The sequence below is a fragment of the Rhinopithecus roxellana genome, chromosome 21 (genome assembly GCF_007565055.1).
Source record: "Rhinopithecus roxellana isolate Shanxi Qingling chromosome 21, ASM756505v1, whole genome shotgun sequence".
NCBI classification, from domain to species: domain Eukaryota; kingdom Metazoa; phylum Chordata; class Mammalia; order Primates; family Cercopithecidae; genus Rhinopithecus; species Rhinopithecus roxellana.
Window position 1 is genome coordinate 42,401,729 of NC_044569.1, and position 19,043 is coordinate 42,420,771.

The following is a 19,043-nucleotide window of genomic DNA, read 5'->3' on the forward strand; positions in this document are numbered from 1 at the left end:
GTGTCAGAAAACAGAAAGTGCTCTGAAAAGAACCCATGACCTTTGTCTCATGGTCCTTCCGGCCCAAAATGTTCCAAAAGAAAATTAATATAGAGATGCTGAAGATTGCATTCAGACAAGTCAGTTGTGCCAGAAAGTCAGTTCTCATGACATTGATTGTGCAATGTTGCTAAGAAAAAGCTAAGAAAGGCTCCCAAGAGGGACAAATGCCCCTTCTGGAGGCATCCGCAAGAAAATACGAGTCATAGAGCTTCGCCAGTCCCTAGGCAAGACACCACCATTTTGAAAGAGAAAACATTTGTTTGAATCAAATGATTGTCACCAAACTGAAGACATTTAGGGAAAGAACTCCAATGCAATACTCACATCTGAGCTTAGTTTATCTGAGTTTAGTAAAAGTCCAGGATAATACAAGAAACAGTACAATCCCTTTTTATGAAATGGGATCCCCTGACCACGCAGCCCCTCAGGCACAGCTAAATTAGTGAATCAGGGCTGTTTATAGGAGGGAGAAAAGGGGGAATGAAAATATTCAGTTAGCAACCTTTTAAGTGAGAATCATTAAGACAAGAGGCAGGGTCCCTGGGGGCGGAGGCCCACGTTTGCCAATTCCTCCTGGCATTTGACCAACGCTTTCATAAGCGGAGTTAGTAGAAGAGGCCGAGACATGCAGGAGCCACTCACTCAAGGGAAAGCACCCATGTCAACCAAACAAACACTTTCTTTTCCTGTGATCTACATTCTGTAACTCTTATGAGTTACAAGGACATTTGATAACATAGCAGAAATATTTGTCTACTTCTGCATTTAACAGGTTTGCATTACCTATGAAGAGCTCAAGCCACTTGAGTTTTGAACATTCTGTCTCTTGCTCTGTGAACCAGCAGGAAAGCGTCTAGGCAAATATCTCCTGCAGACACGCTACAGGAGAATGTAACTAAACCACTGTGCCTAAAACTTAATGCAGAATCTCTGCGTGCCACTCAACAGGAAACGAGCATTTTGATGAGGAGACACTTCTTTCCTTCCAGACTTTCAGAGCACTAGATGGCGGAGAGTGGTGCTGCTGATGGCAAAGGCAGAGTAGAGCTGCAGAGGAGGTGGAGATGCTGAGGCTGACATGCTTGGGCTGCAAAAAAGGCATTGCTAGAAAGCCACTCAGCTACAAGGGGGACAGCTGGCAACCTCTAGCCATGTCCTTTGCTAATGGCCTATAGCACAACAACCAGCAGCCCCTGAATTGATAGAGCAGAGTTTAGTGAGCTGGGCATCCATGGCTTAGATGCACGATGGCAAGAATACGCTGTTGTGGAGCCTGGCAGACAGCGGGCATGCAGGGAGCCATTGTTCAGCATTTGTATAGCATTGCTTGGAACTGAGGTGGACTTGATAATCTTCCAAGTTACTCAGGCATTCATTCGCTCATTCATTCATTCATTCATTCAGTGCTCTTCTAGGTGTTAACTGCAAAAGTTAAAAAATAAGGATCCTAGCTGGGTGCAGCGAGTCATGCCTGTAATCCTAGCACTTTGGGAGGCTGAGGCAGGTAGATCACTTGAGCCCAGGAATTCAAGACCAGCCTGGGCAACATGGTGAGATCCTGTTTCTATGCATTTAAACAAAAATAGCCAGGTGTGGAAGTGCAGGCCTGTGTTTCCAGTTACTTGAGAGGCTGATGGAAGAAGATTGTTTGAGTCTGGGAGGTAGAGGCTGCAGTGAGCTATGATCGCACTACTACACTCCAGCCTGGGTGACAGAGTAAGACCTTGTCTCCTAATAATAATAATAATAATAATAATAATAATAATAATAATAACCTTCTTTTTCTCAAGAAGCTACGACATAGTGTGAGAAGCAAAACATACTTGGGATGACAAGTGGCAACTGTGAAGCAAGGAATCATAGTATTTGGCTTCCAGCAGCTGCTACACAGTGTGGGGCCCACAGCACCCTTCAGACAACATTAATCCTCTTCTATGCCTCTGCCCTTCCCTCTCCCAGCCCTCCAAATAGCCAAACTTTTTGTAAGTTTGATTATTAGGTCAAAGATTAGCCTACTACTCTTTATATTTTGACCTCTGACACAGACTATTAAAAACTTTTTGCCAAATGCAAGTAATTCTATTGTCTTTATTGTAAAAGTATTATATATATTTTATGTGAACTGTATGATAATCAAAAAATATGTTAAAATCCCTTTTTTATAATCCAGAGATAACTACTATTAACATATTGGCCTAAATCTTTCTAGACTTTCTTCTATATTTATAAACTCAGAAATAATTATATTTGAAACGAAGTGATTTTACTATATAGTTTCATGTAAGCTGTTTTTTCTTGACATATTTCCATATCAATACATGCGGGTAGACACTGGTTTTCATTGCTGTGTGGTATGTCATTGTTTCATGGAGCATCTATTATACTTTATTCTACAACTTGCATATTGATGAATATCTATATTTCTTCCAATTTTCCCCCAAATGTTTTTTTCACCTCTGTCCACTTAGTTCTTAGAACTAGAATTGTTGGAAATGTGTGTTTTTGATATTTAGTGGCAAAGACCCTGAGAAAAGTTAAACCAATTTATACTCACCAGCCACTGTAGCAGCGTTGTTTCTCCATTCCTTTACCCCAGTGGATTTCAAAAAACTTTAAATCTTTTCAATATGACAGGAAAAATAATCTCATTTCCATTTTCTTTTTTTTTTTTTTTTTTTGAGGTAGGGTCTCAGTGTGTTGCCCAGGCTGGAGTGCAGTGAGGCAATCATGGTTCACTGTGGCTTTGACCTCCCAGACTCAAGCTCTCCTACCTCTTCAAGTAGCTAGGGCTATAGGCATACTCCACTATGCCCAACTAATTTTTTAATTTTTTGTAGAGACAGGGTCTCACTATGTTGCCCGGGCTGGTCTTGAACTCCTGGGCTCAAGTGATCCTCCCACCTGGGCCTCCCAAAGTGCTGGGATTACAGGCATGAGCCACTGTGCCCAGCCTCATTTCAATTTTCATTGATTTGATTACTAATGAAAATTTTTTCATATACCTATTTGCCATTTTCAATTCTTCTTTCATGACATTTTAATGACGCCCTTTATCACTTTATTATTTCTCTGTCTCTTTCTCTCTGCAGTGAGAGAGAGCGAGAGAGAGACTGTGTGAAAAAATAAAGAGAAAGAGAAGGAAAGAATACATCAAAACCTCAAGGAATACGTAATAAAATGATAACACTGCATACCTGTGGGTGGTAGACTTATGGATGGCTTTACTTTTTATTTGTTAAATTTATAGTATCTATTTTTTCACAATGAACACATATTATCTGTGTAATAAAATCTTGGCCAAATGTGTACAGCTCTTTACACTGTGTTTCTGCAGACATATGGTGCTTTATACACTGATCATTCTGGTGTGGAAGCTATTTTCTAAGCTGCAAGAATATCAGAGCTCCAAAACAATGCCCTGAAGTGACCTCACGCAGCTCAACGAATGCAAGGTTAAAAAAAAATAAAATATTATTTAAACAATGGCAGTTTCTTACAAAGTTAAACACAAATTTACCATATGACCTAGCAATTCCACTTGTAGGTCGGTACCCAAGAGAAATGAAGATACAGGCCTATAAATATGAACACAAATGTTTATAATAACCAAAGAGTAAAAACAATCACACTGTCCATCGCAGGTGAACGTACAGCCAAAAGGATGCATATCCATGTATTGGAATGCAATTTAATAAGAAAAAGGAATAATATGTGTTACAACATGAATGAACCTCAAAACACGTAAAGCCAAAGAATGCCGACATAAAAAACCATAGAGACCCAGAAATGTTCGAAGAAAATCTATGAGAAGAAATGAATTAGTATGGCAACTTAATCCACACTTTGGAGCCAGAGGGCGATCGAGTCAGAGATCGAGCCATCCGGCTACATGTGAAACCCCGTATCTACGAAAAATACAAAAACTAGCACCGGAGGCGCCTGTGTCCAGACTCGGGTAGGCAAGAAGGGTGAACCCGGAGCGGACTTGCAGTGAGACTGGAGACCGCTCCACCTGGCGACAGAGCGAATCGTCTAAAAAAAAAAAAAAAAAGAAGTGATTAGTAGTTGCAGGAGGCTAGACTGGGTATGGAAGAGGGAAATAGGGAGGAGAAATCTTTTTGGGTTGATGTAAATTTTCTTTCTTTTCCTTCCTTCCCTTCCTTCTCTCCTTCCCTCCTTCCTTCCCTACCTGCCTGCCTTCCTTCCCTTTCTCCTTCTCTTCTTCTTCCCTTCTTCTTCCCTTCTTCTCCTCTTCTTCTTCTTCTTTTTCCTCCTCTCCTCCTCCTCCTCCTCCTTCTTCTTCTTCTCCTCCTCCTCCTCCTCCTCCTTCTTCCTTTCCCTTCCTTTCCCTTCCCTGCCTTCTTTTCTTCTTCTCTCTCACTTTCTTTTCTTTTCTCTTTTTTTTTAAGACAGGGTCTCATTCTGCCACCCAGGCTGGAGTGCAGTGGTGCAATCACCACTCATCACAGCCTCGACCTCCTGGACTCAAGCAATCCTCCCACCTCAGCCTCCTGAGTAGCCGGGACCACAGGAATGCACCACGCCCAGCTAATTGTTTTCAGTTTTTGTAGAGATGGGGTCTTGCTATGTTGCCCAGGCTGTTCTCAAACTCCTGGACTCAAGAGAGCCTCCTTTCTTGGCCTCCCAAAGTGCTGGGATTACAGGCGTGAGCCATTGTACCTGGTCAAAATTTTCTAAAAGTGGAGTGTGGGTAATGGTTGCCCAACTCTGTAAATAAACTAAAAAACACCAAATTGTAACTTAGCATGAGTGAACTTTATGGCATGTAAATTATATCTCAAAAATACGTTTTTAAAAACCTAATATATATCATTTAAAATAAATTTATAAGTGAAATCTTTTTCTAAAGATTGTAAAATTCACAATGCAATTCTGAAATTTACCTTTCCAATTTTGTCTTTTCCATTTACCTTTTCAATTCTCTCACATCAACCTCTGACAAACTGAGAATCTTTCTATTTCCTGAATTTGTGGATTTGAAAGCTGGCTTAAGTGTAAATTTTAAATTGGAACACCTTCGCCTCGTCCATAGTTAGTAACATGAAGTCTGGCCTAAACCTGGCAAAGAGGCACCTTTCTGGGTGTGGGCACTGAGAAATGCTGAGGAACCCTAGACTAGGTCAGAGTTCCCAGAAAAAGTTCACGAAGGAAGGAGCATGACAAAGATTTCTGGAATAGCCAGCGATGTTCTCTGGCCCTGGTAAAACAACGGAAAGCGGAAGCAAAGACTTTGCTTAGTTCATCCTCATCTAGCCAGGTTTATCCTGGTGATTTGGCTAAATGAACACACTTGCTAATGGCAGTATGTTGGTTCTTACCGCAATTTTCCCAGAAGGCCAGCTCCTGTCTTCCCTGACGATATAGACTTTTTCATGATGCTTCTGTGGCGGAGAACGCCTGACACGCTTTTCAGATGTAATAGATATTCAGATATCTGTACCAGTTGCCGGTCTGGGACAGAATTCAATGATCATTTGTATTGTTCAATGCTGATGTGGTATGGCCTGCTAACTGTCCCCAGTAATCAGTCTTCCGGTTTCCTTTTAGTACTAGGACCCCTGAGCATTAGCAGAAAACATGGCTGGCTAACAAGAGACTGTACATCCTAGCTCCCCTTACTGTGAAGTGTCTGCATGTGCTAAGTGTGCACCAAGCAGAAGTGATGAGTGCAATTCGGCCTCTGCCCCTCCACTCCCTTTCTTTCCCCTCCCCATAGGCTGGGATGGGAACCTGGGACAGTACCCCAGGCACAGTGCAATAACAACATAGAGGGGACCTGGGAAGAGGCATCAGGATCATACCCAACTTTCACATAGAGGAGAGAAACAAACCCTTTGTTATTTCATTTCAGCAGCTTAGTCTAGATCCTAATTAAAATCCTGGGTTAGCCATTGGAAGACCTACAACCTAGTTCCACTTCTGCTTCTAATTAACTGAAGTTTTTGGTAAATTACTGTACTTTTTTGTACCTCAGTTTCTGCATCTTAAAATTAAGGGGTTGTACTAGGATAAGAAGCCTAACATTTTTTGAATCATCAACCCCTTTGACAAGCCGGTAAAGCCTAGAGGTCCTTCTGAGAGTAATGCATTTAAACACATAAAATAAAATGTTTGTGATTACCAAAAAAACTAATTATATTGAAATACAGTTCTAGTCACAGACCCTTTGGAAGTCTGTGGATCCCAGCTGAGTACTCGAAATGTTTATGAGTTTATGATGCTATTTAGCACATGACAGATAAAAATGAGCTAGTCTACCTGCATTGTTTATATTTTAAATTTTCTCTACATTATGATGCTTTTTTTTTTTTTTTTTTTGAGACGGAGTCTCACTCTGTCGCCCAGGCTGGAGTGCAGTGACCGGATCTTGGCTCACTGCAAGCTCCGCCTCCCAGGTTTACGCCATTCTCCTGCCTCAGCCTCCCCAGTAGCTGGGACTACAGGCGCCTGCCACCTCGCCCAGCTAGTTTTTTTTTTTTTTTTTTGTATTTTTTAGTAGAGACGGGGTTTCACCGGGTTAGCCAGGATGGTCTCGATCTCCTGACCTCGTGGTCCGCCCGTCTCGGCCTCCCAAAGTGCTGGGATTACAGGCTTGAGCCACCACGCCCAGCCCATTATGATGCTTTAACATCTTAGACACCTTTCTGACTAAGGAAGGCCTGCCTTCCTGAGGCAAGCCAATTCTTAGGGCCCAGAGGGGAGCATGACTGATATGCAAACTAACCACTCCAGCCACACCTCCTTTATCTGGCCTGTAGAACCCAGGAAGCAATATTGCTCTGCCTTAATCATCCCTGGGGCCAGGTACCAGGCAAGTAGGGACCACACCTGTAACTTACAACCTACTGAAATTATTTGAACTAGCCAATCCTAACTTGCTAATTGCCCTACTTTCCTTTCCCAAGGAAACTCCAATAAAGGCCTTGGTCTAGGCACTCCTTTGCTCCTCCTGCCCCTTCTGACTCATGACTGACACTGGCACTTTCCCATGTGGCCCTGCTGTTCCTGTTCTAGGACCTGTGAGTATCATACACGTTGTTTTCTTGTGCCTCTCCTGGATCTCTTCTTACGACTGCATCTGACTAATCATCCCGTAAAAAAACACAGAACACTACCTGGTAGCCTAAAAGTGCTAATGGTCTTCCAAAGTGCTAGGATCCCATGGAGGAATCATATTCCATGTGTACAGGTCCAATCCATTTAAGACACCACTGAAAAGGCTGGGCGCAGTAGCTCAGGCCTATAAACCCAGCACTCTGGGAGACCGAGACAGGTAGATCATGAGGTCAGGAGATTGAGACCATCCTGGCTAACACGGTGAAACCCCGTCTCTACTAAAAATACAAAAATTAGCCGGGCGTGGTGGTTGGCACCTGTAGTCCCAGCTACTCGGGAGGCTGAGGCAGGAGAATGGCGTGAACCTGGGAGGCAGAGCTTGCAGTGAGCCGAGATCGCACCACTGTACTCCAGTCTGGGTGACTGAGGGAGACTCCCTCTCAAACAAACAAACAAACACTGAAAAAATAGAAAGACTCCCAAAGTCAACAATTATGGTTTGTCTCAAGAATTAAGCTGAAACTCCTTGCTTCCTAGTTCACCAAAACAGAGGCTATAAAGTTCAGTTATGGGCCAAGGGACCTGAAATGAAATAATAAACTTACTCTCTGAAATACATCTTAAAGACTTATACCCAAAATAACAGATCCCTCTTTTGCAGCAGCTTCTTTAAACTGAGATGGCGGGTATCATTAGGATTTAGCATCTCCACCTGAACAGTCATAGGGAACTGTACTAGTGGCTCCCTAAAGATGAAGAAAGTCCTGATATTAATGATGGAAACATGGTCTGGAAAATGGTGACTTTTGAGTTGGTGCCCTCAGAGCTCACCTTTTAACTAGGTCTACCTTTTTTTTGCTTTTGTTTTGAGACAGGGTCTCACTCTGTCACCCAGGCTGGAGCACAGTGGCACAATCTCAGCCACCTGGAACTTCTGCCTGCCAGGCTCAAGCCATCCTCCCACTCCAGCCTCCCAAGTAGCTGAGACTACAAGCGTGCACCACCATGCCCAGCTAATTTTTTGTAGAGATGAGATTTTACCATGTTGCCCAGGCTGGTCTCGAACTCCTGAGCTCAAGTGATCCACCCATCTCAGCTTCCCAAAGTGCCAGGATTACAGGCATCAGACATTGCACCCGGCCAGAATTTTGAAATGACTCTTCCATCATTATGAAACATGTTTGAACTGTTTTGTAATCAAAAACGGCTTTGGCTTCGGTGTACTAAATATTGTTAGGTGTTTGGTTTTTTGCTAGGACTTACCTCGAACAAACACATAAGCACTATATTGTTCATAATATTCTCCCATCCGTACACGGATTGTATAGAGGCCTTCATCTTCTTTGTTGAGATGGGAAAATGTCAGTGTTGCCCGCTCTCCACTCCAAAGTGTTTGCACCCATTTCGACGGAGAAAGAGGTACTCCTAGAAATATTTTAAAAGTAAGCAAATTAACTTATTTTTGTTTTATTACTTCCTTCTTGTCTCCCCTCCATTCCTCTCCTTAGCCTTTTCTATACTGAAAGTGATTTAACTACTACAGGAAGTCTCTAGGACTCCGAGCCGTTCTGATATGTTTACATTGGTAAAAATACTGGACCAAAAGTAACGGGATCGGGGCAGACACATAATCTGCAGGTGCCTGTTGTAAAATTACCTTACAAGGGCCCTTGTTCAAAAAGCAGAGAAAAAGTGCAATTAAAGGTGCTAAAATATGTCTTATTCCTTTAAAAATATTTTATTACTTACAAGAATATAATAGGGGTAATACAAGTTGAAAAAATCATACTTTTGTGCCATAATTGTATATGCAATCAATAATAATACGTTACTAGTAGGGAGACCTTGATTGATAATAAGATATTGCTGGTCCGCTTTTCTGCAAATTCATTTATTAGTCATCAAAATTCATACTTTTAGCAACTTTATTTTAAATCAACATAATCAAAAGCAGTATCAGTCACTCTTTATAAATGCAAGCTCACGAATGAGTTTCCATGATTTTTTTAGAAGGACCTTTCTGCTGATGTAACTGTTACTGGAGCTGTTAAGGAAGTTATATAGGCTATGACAACATTGGGTTAACTTTCTGAGAAACTATTTCAAAATACAAATTTTAGTAATCTAGAACTGATGACTCCAGATTCTAGAATCTAGAATAAAGGGACAATCTAGAATCTAGAACAAAAGGGTAATTATTCCAAGAAGATTTAATTCTTCATACAAATCAGTTTCATGTAAATCTCAATTTAATTTTAAGTGTGAATTTATACAGTTTCCTTTTAATGCTTTGTCTAATATGGCTTTAACTTGTGGAGGTAATACTACAAGCCAAACATGATTTCATGATTTGTATAAAATTCAGGATGTCTGTTTATGTATTCCATTACTGTATCTTCAATTATAAGTGGTAATTTTAAAACTGTCTTCCTTGTTAATAGGCTCATCCAAAGTTTCATATGAAAATATTCTTTTCCATCAAATGCTACCATCTTTAAATTTAACTTCTAATTCTAAGCCTCAAAACCAGAGATTCGAACTTCCTTGAAGAATTCTAATAACTGCCTTACGTGCTTTATTGCAGTGTCTACATGTACACTTTTATTTTATAATATTTGACTGACAAAGTTTACTGTCCTATCGCCAGCAGTTCCTGTCCCCATGCTCAGGCTAGGAGTTAATATTCGTGCAGATCCCACAGACCTGAGTTCTGGGGAAGGCCGGGCAAGCTGGCCCCACACTGTGTGTCCCTGTGCTGCCTCCACACCGAGCCCCTTCTCTCCTCTGCAGCCATGGGACCCATCACCACTGCTGCTGCTGCTGCTGGGGCCACCACCATTGCTAATTCCAGTCTGCCCTAGGTCCTGGTCTCTGCCATCACCTTGGAATGCCATGGTGCCACAGACTGCCCCAAGTGCTCATGTGCACACCTGAAGACCACGCCTGCTGCCCAGTGCTCACACTGTCCACTACCCACTGCTCACTGTGCCCAGGATCCCGTATCTACACGGGTCTGAACTGCCATTGCCATATTTCCTCCTATCATGTGCATATGCCATAGTCCCATTGGACTCCATGTATAAAACACAAGGTCAAAGATAAAGTGATTGGCCGGGCGCGGTGGCTCAAGCCTGTAATCCCAGCACTTTGGGAGGCCGAGATGGGCGGATCACGAGGTCAGGAGATCGAGACCATCCTGGCTAACATGGTGAAACCCTGTCTCTACTAAAAAATACAAAAAACTAGCCGGGCGAGGTGGCGGGCGCCTGTAGTCCCAGCTACTCCGGAGGCTGAGGCAGGAGAATGGCGTAAACCCGGGAGGCGGAGCTTGCAGTGAGCTGTGATCCGGCCACTGTACTCCAGCCTGGGTGGCAGAGCAAGACTCCGTCTCCAAAAAAAAAAAAAAAAAAAAAAAAAGATAAAGTGATTATGAACTTCAAGAGGGTGCCAGCAGAGCATTAAACGAAGCCCAGGTCTCTTGGTCCTGTAAGATGGCACCGTTCACAGGCCCAAAAAGTCAGCTCCGGAGAGGACCTGTATTTCAGTCTGATCTCTTTCTATCTAAAGTCTTTTTTTTTTTTAACTTTTATTTGAGGCAGCGTCTCGCTCTGTCACCCAGGCTAGAGTGCAGTGGTGTGAGCTCAGTTCATTGCAACCTCCGCATCCCAGGTTCAAGCGATTATCATGCCTCAGCCTCCTGAGTAGTTGGGATTACAGGCATGCGCCACCACGCCTGGCTAATTATTTCTTTCTTTCTTTCTTTTTTTTTTTTTTTTTTACTAGAGATGGGATTTTACCAGGTTGGCCAGGCTGGTCTGAAACTCCAGACCGCAAGTGATCTGCCCACCTCGGCCTCCCAAAGTGCTGGGATCACAGGCCTGAGCCACCATGCCCAGCTCAGTCTGATCTCTTTCACTAACTAATTATGTAACTTTCAGGCAAATTACTTAACCTCTCTGTGCCTTTGTTTTTTTACCTGAACAAAATGGACTTTGAATAATAAATAGTAATACCAATAATAATAATAAAGTACCTTATAGGATAATACTGCAAAGCATTATCATTAACTATTTTTTCTTTCATTTTTCTGTATTTTTCCAAAATTTATTTTCTAAAACAATTAAACAGAAAAATTATATGATAATCTTACTAGTATCCTACTATATGTGTCTGGACTTTTACAGTTTTTTAAGAGCTTTAAAATATAATCCTCTGTATAAATAAACATAGTGAAAACTTTAAGATAAATTAAAAGGGATGATGAAAGTCCCTAGGCCTTATTCATTGCTCTCTCCACGACACATTTTCTATTAGCTAGGAGCTAGCATAGGCCTCATAGATAACTATATATGTAGGGGCAAATTCAGTTTCTTAAATTTCAATGCTTTTTTCAATACCCAGGCATAAAGGGAGGCAGACAGGTCAGAAAAAGTACAAATTTTTGCATGAGGCTTTTTGTCTATATTAGACCTAATACAGACAATACAAAAAGAAGCACAAGGTAGTGAAAAGATCTCCAGGCTTAGAGTAAACACCAGCAGGTCTGGAGGTCTCCCGTGGCAAGAATTTGATTGTGTGATTTGGGGCAATCCCTTATTCTCTTCAAACAGTTTCTATATCTTGGTCTATTCTACGAGATACTCTAGTATGGAAACTTAGTGTATTTGGACCTAAGATTTACTGTTATTTTATTTTATGTTTTTTATTTTGTTTGTTTTGTTTTGAGATGGAGTCCCGCTCTGTCACCCAGGCTGGAGTGCAATGGCGCAATCTTGGCTCAATGCAACATCTGCCTTCTGAGTTCAAGCGATTCCCCTGCCTCAGCCACCCAAGTAGCTGGGACTACAGTTGTGCGCCACCACACCTGGCTAATTTTTGCAGTTTTTGGTAGAGACAGCGTTTCACCATGTTGGCCAGGCTGGTCTCAAACTCCTGACCTCAGGTCATCTGCCCACCTCCGCCTCCCAAAGTGCTTAATTAAATCCTTATTTCTTTCTCACACCAAAGTATCATGGCTCTAGGCCTGTTTGAAGCAAAATGAGATCAAATTGTGATTTAAAGCCAGAGTCAGAGGAACTGACAATGGAAGGAATTTCTTTCTGTTCTACCAGCCTGTTATAATATGATGTAAAACAAAAGGATCATTTTATCTATTTTTGTGTCCTTAAGGGACATCAGTATAACTTGGATATATTGCATGCAGAATATTCTTATCAAAAATTTAAAAATTATAAAAAGCCTTTAATACATTAAAACAAAGTGCCAGAGTCTGAAATTTTTCTGAATGTACTCTTCTGGTTAATTAATAATAATGTCAGGATTTTATTATTTCATAAGGTTATGTTTTTTAAAGTTACGTACCATTTTTGTGGTATAAATAAGTCTATGACGATGGGTATTTTACCAAATGGATTAACTTACAAAATGAATATACCCTTTATTTTTTTTTTTTGAGACAGTCGCTCTGTCGCCCAGGTACAACGGCGCCATCTCCACTCATTGCAACCTCTGCCTCCCGGGTTCAAGTGATTCTCCTGCCTCAGCCTCCTGAGTAACTGGGATTACAGGTGGGTACCACCACGCCTGGCTAATTTTTATATAGTAGAGATGGGGTTTCATCATGTTGGCCAGGCTGGTGTCAAACGTCTGACCTCAGGTGATCCACCCGCCTCAGCCTCCCAAAGTGCTGGGATTACAGGCATGAGCCACCATGCCCAGTATAATATACATTCTTTATGATTCTTTCCACATTTTACCTGTTAAAAGGAAAATATCATCTCCATAAATAGGAAAGTGTTGCTACTTTGCTATATATGTAAAAACCTTTTAATCGTGTAAAGGTAGTCCCTTCTAACTTCCAGATTCCGTCAGCTCTGATAAACAGATCTGCAATCTGGTCTACAACCTTCTTCGAATAAGAACCTAAGTGAGCATTCATTGTAAAGACTCACCATTTCTGTACCACTGGATCTCTGGCTGGAAATGTTTAATTTCAGGAGTGATGACTACGCGACAGCCCAGACTCATTGTCTCTCCCTCTCTCCCAAAAGACACATCAAATTTGTCATCAAAGTGGATCTCAAATTTGGATGCATAACCATACGGGGTCACAGCAACTGGGTACAAAAATAACAAATATCCGTAATTTTTTTCTTCATCAAAGAGACACAAGCAGTTTAATAAGCACAGGCAGAAAGCAGTCACAGCAAAAAAAAAAAAAAAAAAACAAAAAAAAACAACAAATGAGCAAATGATTTATCTGGGTCAAAATGAAACTCTATATAAGAAGTATTTAGAACATATGCATATATCATTTGTATGGAAATTCTTGCTTCATTGGTTATAAAAGCTAAACGCTTATTTTTATTATCATAATGAATAGAATTTAAAGGGTCAGGTTTAATGTCTTAAAGGCAAATTAATACCACTTTTAACCTAGACTTAAATCTTTAGCTGCAACATATGCACTTTGTAATTTTAGATGTTGAGTTAATTTAAACTCTACTGCTCGTACTCTTGGGACAAAATAGCCATATCCATTATTCATAAAAATGGAGTTTTTCATCTGACAAGGGATTAATAACCAGAATATACAAGAAGCTCTAAGTACTCAATAGCAAAAAATTCAAGTAATCCAATTTAAAAATGAGCAAAAGATCTGAATGGACATTTCTAAAAAGAAGACACACAAATGGCCAACTGGTATATGGAAAAAGGCTCAACATCACTAATCATCAGAGAAATGCAAATCAAAAGTGCAATGAGAGATCATCTCACCCCAATTGAAATGTATCCAAAAGATAGGCAATAACGCTGACGAAGATGTGGAGAAAAGGAAACCCTCTTGAGCTGTTGCTGGGAATGTGAATTACTACAACCACTATGGAGAACAGTATGGAGGTTCCTCAGAAAATTAAAAAAATTACCGTAGAATCCAGCAATCCCATTGCTGGGTTTATACCTTAAAGAAAAGAAATCAGTATATAGCAGAGACATCTGCACGCCGATGTTTATTGCAGCCCTTTTCACAATAGGCCAGGACGTGAAATTAACCTAAGTGTTCATCCATGGCAGAATGAATGAAGAAAACGTGGTACTTATATTCAATGGAATGTTATTCAGCAAAAAAAAAAAAAAAATTGAAATCTGTCATTTGCAACAACATGGATGGATCTAGAGGACATTATGTTAAGGGAAGTAAGCCAGGCACAGAAGAACCGATATCATGTGTTCTCACTCACATGTGAGAGCTAAAAAGAATTGAACTCATGGAGATAGAGAGTAGAATGATGGTTACCAGAGGCTGGGAAGCTTAGTGCAAGGGGGAATAAAGACGGGTTAGTTAATGGGTACAAAAATACAATTAGATGCAAGGAATGAGATCTAGTGTGTGGTAGCACAATAGTGCAACTACAGTTAATTTATTGCATATTTTCAAACAACGGAAAGAGTGGAATTGGAATGTCCATAATACAAAGAAATAAGACATGTTTGAGATGATGGATGCTCCAATTATGGTGATTTGATCATTACACATTGTATGCTTGTATCAAAATATCACATGTACCCCATCAATATATACAACTACTATCATAAAATAACAATAATTTCCCAGCACTTTGGGAGGCCGAGACGGGCGGATCACGAGGTCAGGAGATCGAGACCATCCTGGCTAACACAGTGAAACCCCGTCTCTACTAAAAATACAAAAACTAGCCGGGCGAGGTGGCGGGCGCCTGTAGTCCCAGCTACTCGGGAGGCTGAGGCAGGAGAATGGCGTAAACCCGGGAGGCGGAGCTTGCAGTGAGCTGAGATCCGGCCACTGCACTCCAGTCCGGGCGACAGAGCGAGACTCCGCCTCAAAAAAAAAAAAAAAAAAAAAAAAAAAAAAAAAAATATACACACTCTGTATCCATAAAAATAACAATAATTTTTAATTAAATAATTTTAATGGAGTTTTAAAATAAGTTGCTTCATTTTCTTTAATGATCTGAGTAATAAATATTGTAAGAAATGTCCACGGGAGAAAATGGAAAAGTTTAAAATATTCTAACTTTTAAAAATATTGTTCTCAGAAATATCTTATTTATAGATTGAGTAAATGCAGCCTGCATAATCAACTCTCCCAGGTTTTATTTCCTCTTTTCACCAAAGAAAGAACTTGGGAAAGAAATGACTATTTGTTGATGGATTATTACATGCCAGACACTTTCACATTTGACATATCATCAATTCCTTGCAACAACTCTATGCCATATATATTATTGTCTTCCTCTCTTTCAGGTGGGGATATGGAAGTTCACAAAAGTAACACACACCTAATGCCAGAATTTCACAGGTAGTGTGTGTGAAATTGAAATTCACACCCATAACTTCTTGACTCCAAAACTTAGGCCCTTTCTCATATATTTTGTCCCTCCTAAGACTTCTTTCATTGCACTTGAAAATGCAAGCTAACATTTACTGAATTCAATTTTGACCAAGTATTGGTCCAAGCATTTAATACCTATTAACACAAACCCCATAATAATGCTATTAGGTAAGTACCACTAATATCTGCATTTTATAGAAGAAGAAACTGATGCATAGGAAGGCAAAATAACTGACCACATTCCCCTGCAGAGCCAGATTTGCACCAGCTGGCCGTTTCTGTGCTCTTGGCCAATACATCGCACTGTCTTGATTTTGTGTGTTCCCAGGTAACTCTAATCAACAGCGAAATAACTTCTCTTTGGAAGCACATCTCCCATCTGCCTCACTTTAATGTGTTGATGTTCATTGAGACCAGAGAGAGAAACAACTTGACAGATCTTGCACAGTGCTGGGAGGCTGGGCTGGTTCCAGAGCTGCCTTAGGGGGTAGATGTGAGGGCTACCGTCAGACATTCCAGACCCAGCTGGAAAGGCAAGTAGGTCTCCTAGAAATGGACCTAACTTCTAGGTTCTCTTCTGTATTGGAGACTGGACTGGACTCTCTGCGGTAACTTTGGAGTTCAGTAGAAGGCACCCCAGTTTAACAACCAGAAGACAACATATCATTCTGTTGTCATGTCCTCAATCTTTTATCACATGTACTCACTATCCTGGGAAACATGGTTCAGGGCAGGGATTGGCAAGTCTGTGGGGCAAATCTAGAAATGCCTCTTGTTTAAACCATTAAGAATGGTTTTTGCATGTTTTAGTGGTTGAAAATAATAAAAAGCAGCACAATATTTTGTGATGTGAAAAGTCATAGGAAGTTTAAATCTCAAAGTTCATAAAGAAGGTTTTATTGGAACACAGTCACGCTCATTCATTCTCCTACTGCTACGGCTGCTTTTGTGTTACAGAGGCAGAGTTGAGTGGTTGTGACAGAGACCAAATGGCCCACAAAGCCTACAATATTTACAGTCTAGTCCTTTACAGAAAATGTTTGGTGACTCCTTGTTTGAAATAATGGTTTAAAATTAAAAAGACCAAGTTACACATCCCGATTCTACCACTCTGTGTGGCCTTCTCTAAACTGTTTCTTCATCGGCATAGCACAGAGGGAAACGCGACTACTTCATAAGCTTTCAGGAAACGTTAAATGAATCAATGTGTACAAAAATGTCTTAGTACATTGTCTGGCAGACTGTTCCATGAGCCACTTGAAGGCAAGGTTGGGCCTGCCACAGAGTGGGTATTCAATAATGAATAAATAAATAAATGCATTAAGTTATAAAGTACAATCTAAAATGAAGTCTAAATGTGATTACATAAAAACCTATTAAAAATATTCTGATCAGTGGTAATCTGCAAATTTGTGAATGTCAGTCATTTCATTTACATCAGAACTTCTATTTATGAGAAGCAATAAAAGCAAAATATATGGTTGTTGAAAGAATTATATACTTACAGTAGTCAGACTGAAAAAGGTAGTCAAGCCCTAACTTGGTTTTCAAACATGAAGAAATTAGTGGTAGTTTTAAAAATGGCTGAGATCAGTTTTTCACCTGCCTGGCTAGCTTGAGGTCTGTGGCTGACCTACTCCACCGATTTCATGCAATGGCTTCTCATTTAATGTCCCAAGTTGTGATCATTTGTATCAGCCCCATAGGTGAGAAGGGATGACTGGTAGAGCAATGGAGAAGCACATCCCAAATCATGTTCTTCTCCTATCTCTTGATTTACTGCTGAGATAGAATAGTTGGGGCCAGGCACGGTGTCTCATGCCTGTAATCTCAGCACTTTGCGAGGCCGAGGCGGGTAGATCACCTGAGGTCAGGAGTTCCAGACCAGCCTGGTACAATATCGTGAAATCCTGTCTCTACTAAAAATACAAAAATTGGCCAGGCATGGTGGTGCGCACCTGTAATCCCAGCTACTCAGGAGGCTGAGACAGGAGAATCTCTTGAACTGGGGAGGCAGAGGTTACAGTGAGCTGAGATCCCATCACTGCACTCCATCCTAGGTAACAGAGCGAGACTCTGTCCCCCCCCCCCCCCAAAAAAAAAAGGATAGTTGGAAATTCTGAACCTATGACTTGTCTCCCAGTGTCCCCAGGAGTGGCCTATTGGTCACTTCACAATCCTCTGAATGTAGCTTGCCCATTTCCACAGCCATATCGTGATCCATGTTTCTCCTTTTGCCCTCTTCTCTGTCAACGCAGGGACTGAAAGTTCAACTCACTCTCACTTCTCTTATTGCTCAGTCTTACAGAGCCTCCTCTCTGATGACCCCTGAACTGAATGCAGTTGTTTCTAACAGAAAACAGAGGGCTCATATTCACGTATTTGGTTACTATTTACTGAACACCTGTTATGTGCTAGGTAGGGGTTTAGTTGCTTGGAATGTTGGTAGATGTCACAGACAAAGCTCTCTGCTCTTTTTTCTAATACTTAACATTTATTGATCAGTTCTGCCAGACAATGTACTAAGACATTTTTGTACACATTGATTCATTTAACGTTTCCTGAAAGCTTATGAAGTAGTCGCGTTTCCCTCTGTGCTATGCCGATGAAGAAACAGTTTAGAGAAGGCCACACAGAGTGGTAGAATCGGGATGTGTAACTTGGTCTTTTTAATTTTAAACCATTATTTCAAACAAGGAGTCACCAAACATTTTCTGTAAAGGACTAGACTGTAAATATTGTAGGCTTTGTGGGCCATTTGGTCTCTGTCACAACCACTCAACTCTGCCTCTGTAACACAAAAGCAGCCGTAGCAGTAGGAGAATGAATGAGCGTGACTGTGTTCCAATAAAACCTTCTTTATGAACTTTGAGATTTAAACTTCCTATGACTTTTCACATCACAAAATATTGTGCTGCTTTTTATTATTTTCAACCACTAAAACATGCAAAAACCATTCTTAATGGTTTAAACAAGAGGCATTTCTAGATTTGCCCCACAGACTTGCCAATCCCTGCCCTGAACCATGTTTCCCAGGATAGTGAGTACATGTGATAAAAGATTGAGGACATGACAACAGAATGATATGTTGTCTTCTGGTTGTTAAACTGGGGTGCCTTCTACTGAACTCCAAAGTTACCGCAGAGAGTCCAGTCCAGTCTCCAATACAGAAGAGAACCTAGAAGTTAGGTCCATTTCTAGGAGACCTACTTGCCTTTCCAGCTGGGTCTGGAATGTCTGACGGTAGCCCTCACATCTACCCCCTAAGGCAGCTCTGGAACCAGCCCAGCCTCCCAGCACTGTGCAAGATCTGTCAAGTTGTTTCTCTCTCTGGTCTCAATGAACATCAACACATTAAAGTGAGGCAGATGGGAGATGTGCTTCCAAAGAGAAGTTATTTCGCTGTTGATTAGAGTTACCTGGGAACACACAAAATCAAGACAGTGCGATGTATTGGCCAAGAGCACAGAAACGGCCAGCTGGTGCAAATCTGGCTCTGCAGGGGAATGTGGTCAGTTATTTTGCCTTCCTATGCATCAGTTTCTTCTTCTAT

The 19,043-nt window shown here is 41.0% G+C and overlaps 1 protein-coding gene across 1 annotated transcript in view; it reads right to left on the minus strand.

Annotated features, from left to right (window-relative positions):
* Positions 1-17,862, minus strand: part of MYOM1 (myomesin 1) — a 98,691-nt gene extending 80,829 nt beyond the window's left edge. Inside the window, exons 1-3 of the mRNA XM_030925823.1 lie at positions 17,769-17,862; positions 13,071-13,235; positions 8,383-8,544 (exon numbers count right to left, since the gene is read on the minus strand). Coding sequence (XP_030781683.1) covers positions 8,383-8,544; positions 13,071-13,235; positions 17,769-17,862 — 421 coding nt within the window. The remainder of the gene's footprint in view (positions 1-8,382; positions 8,545-13,070; positions 13,236-17,768) is intronic.
* Positions 17,863-19,043: the final 1,181 nt, after the last annotated feature.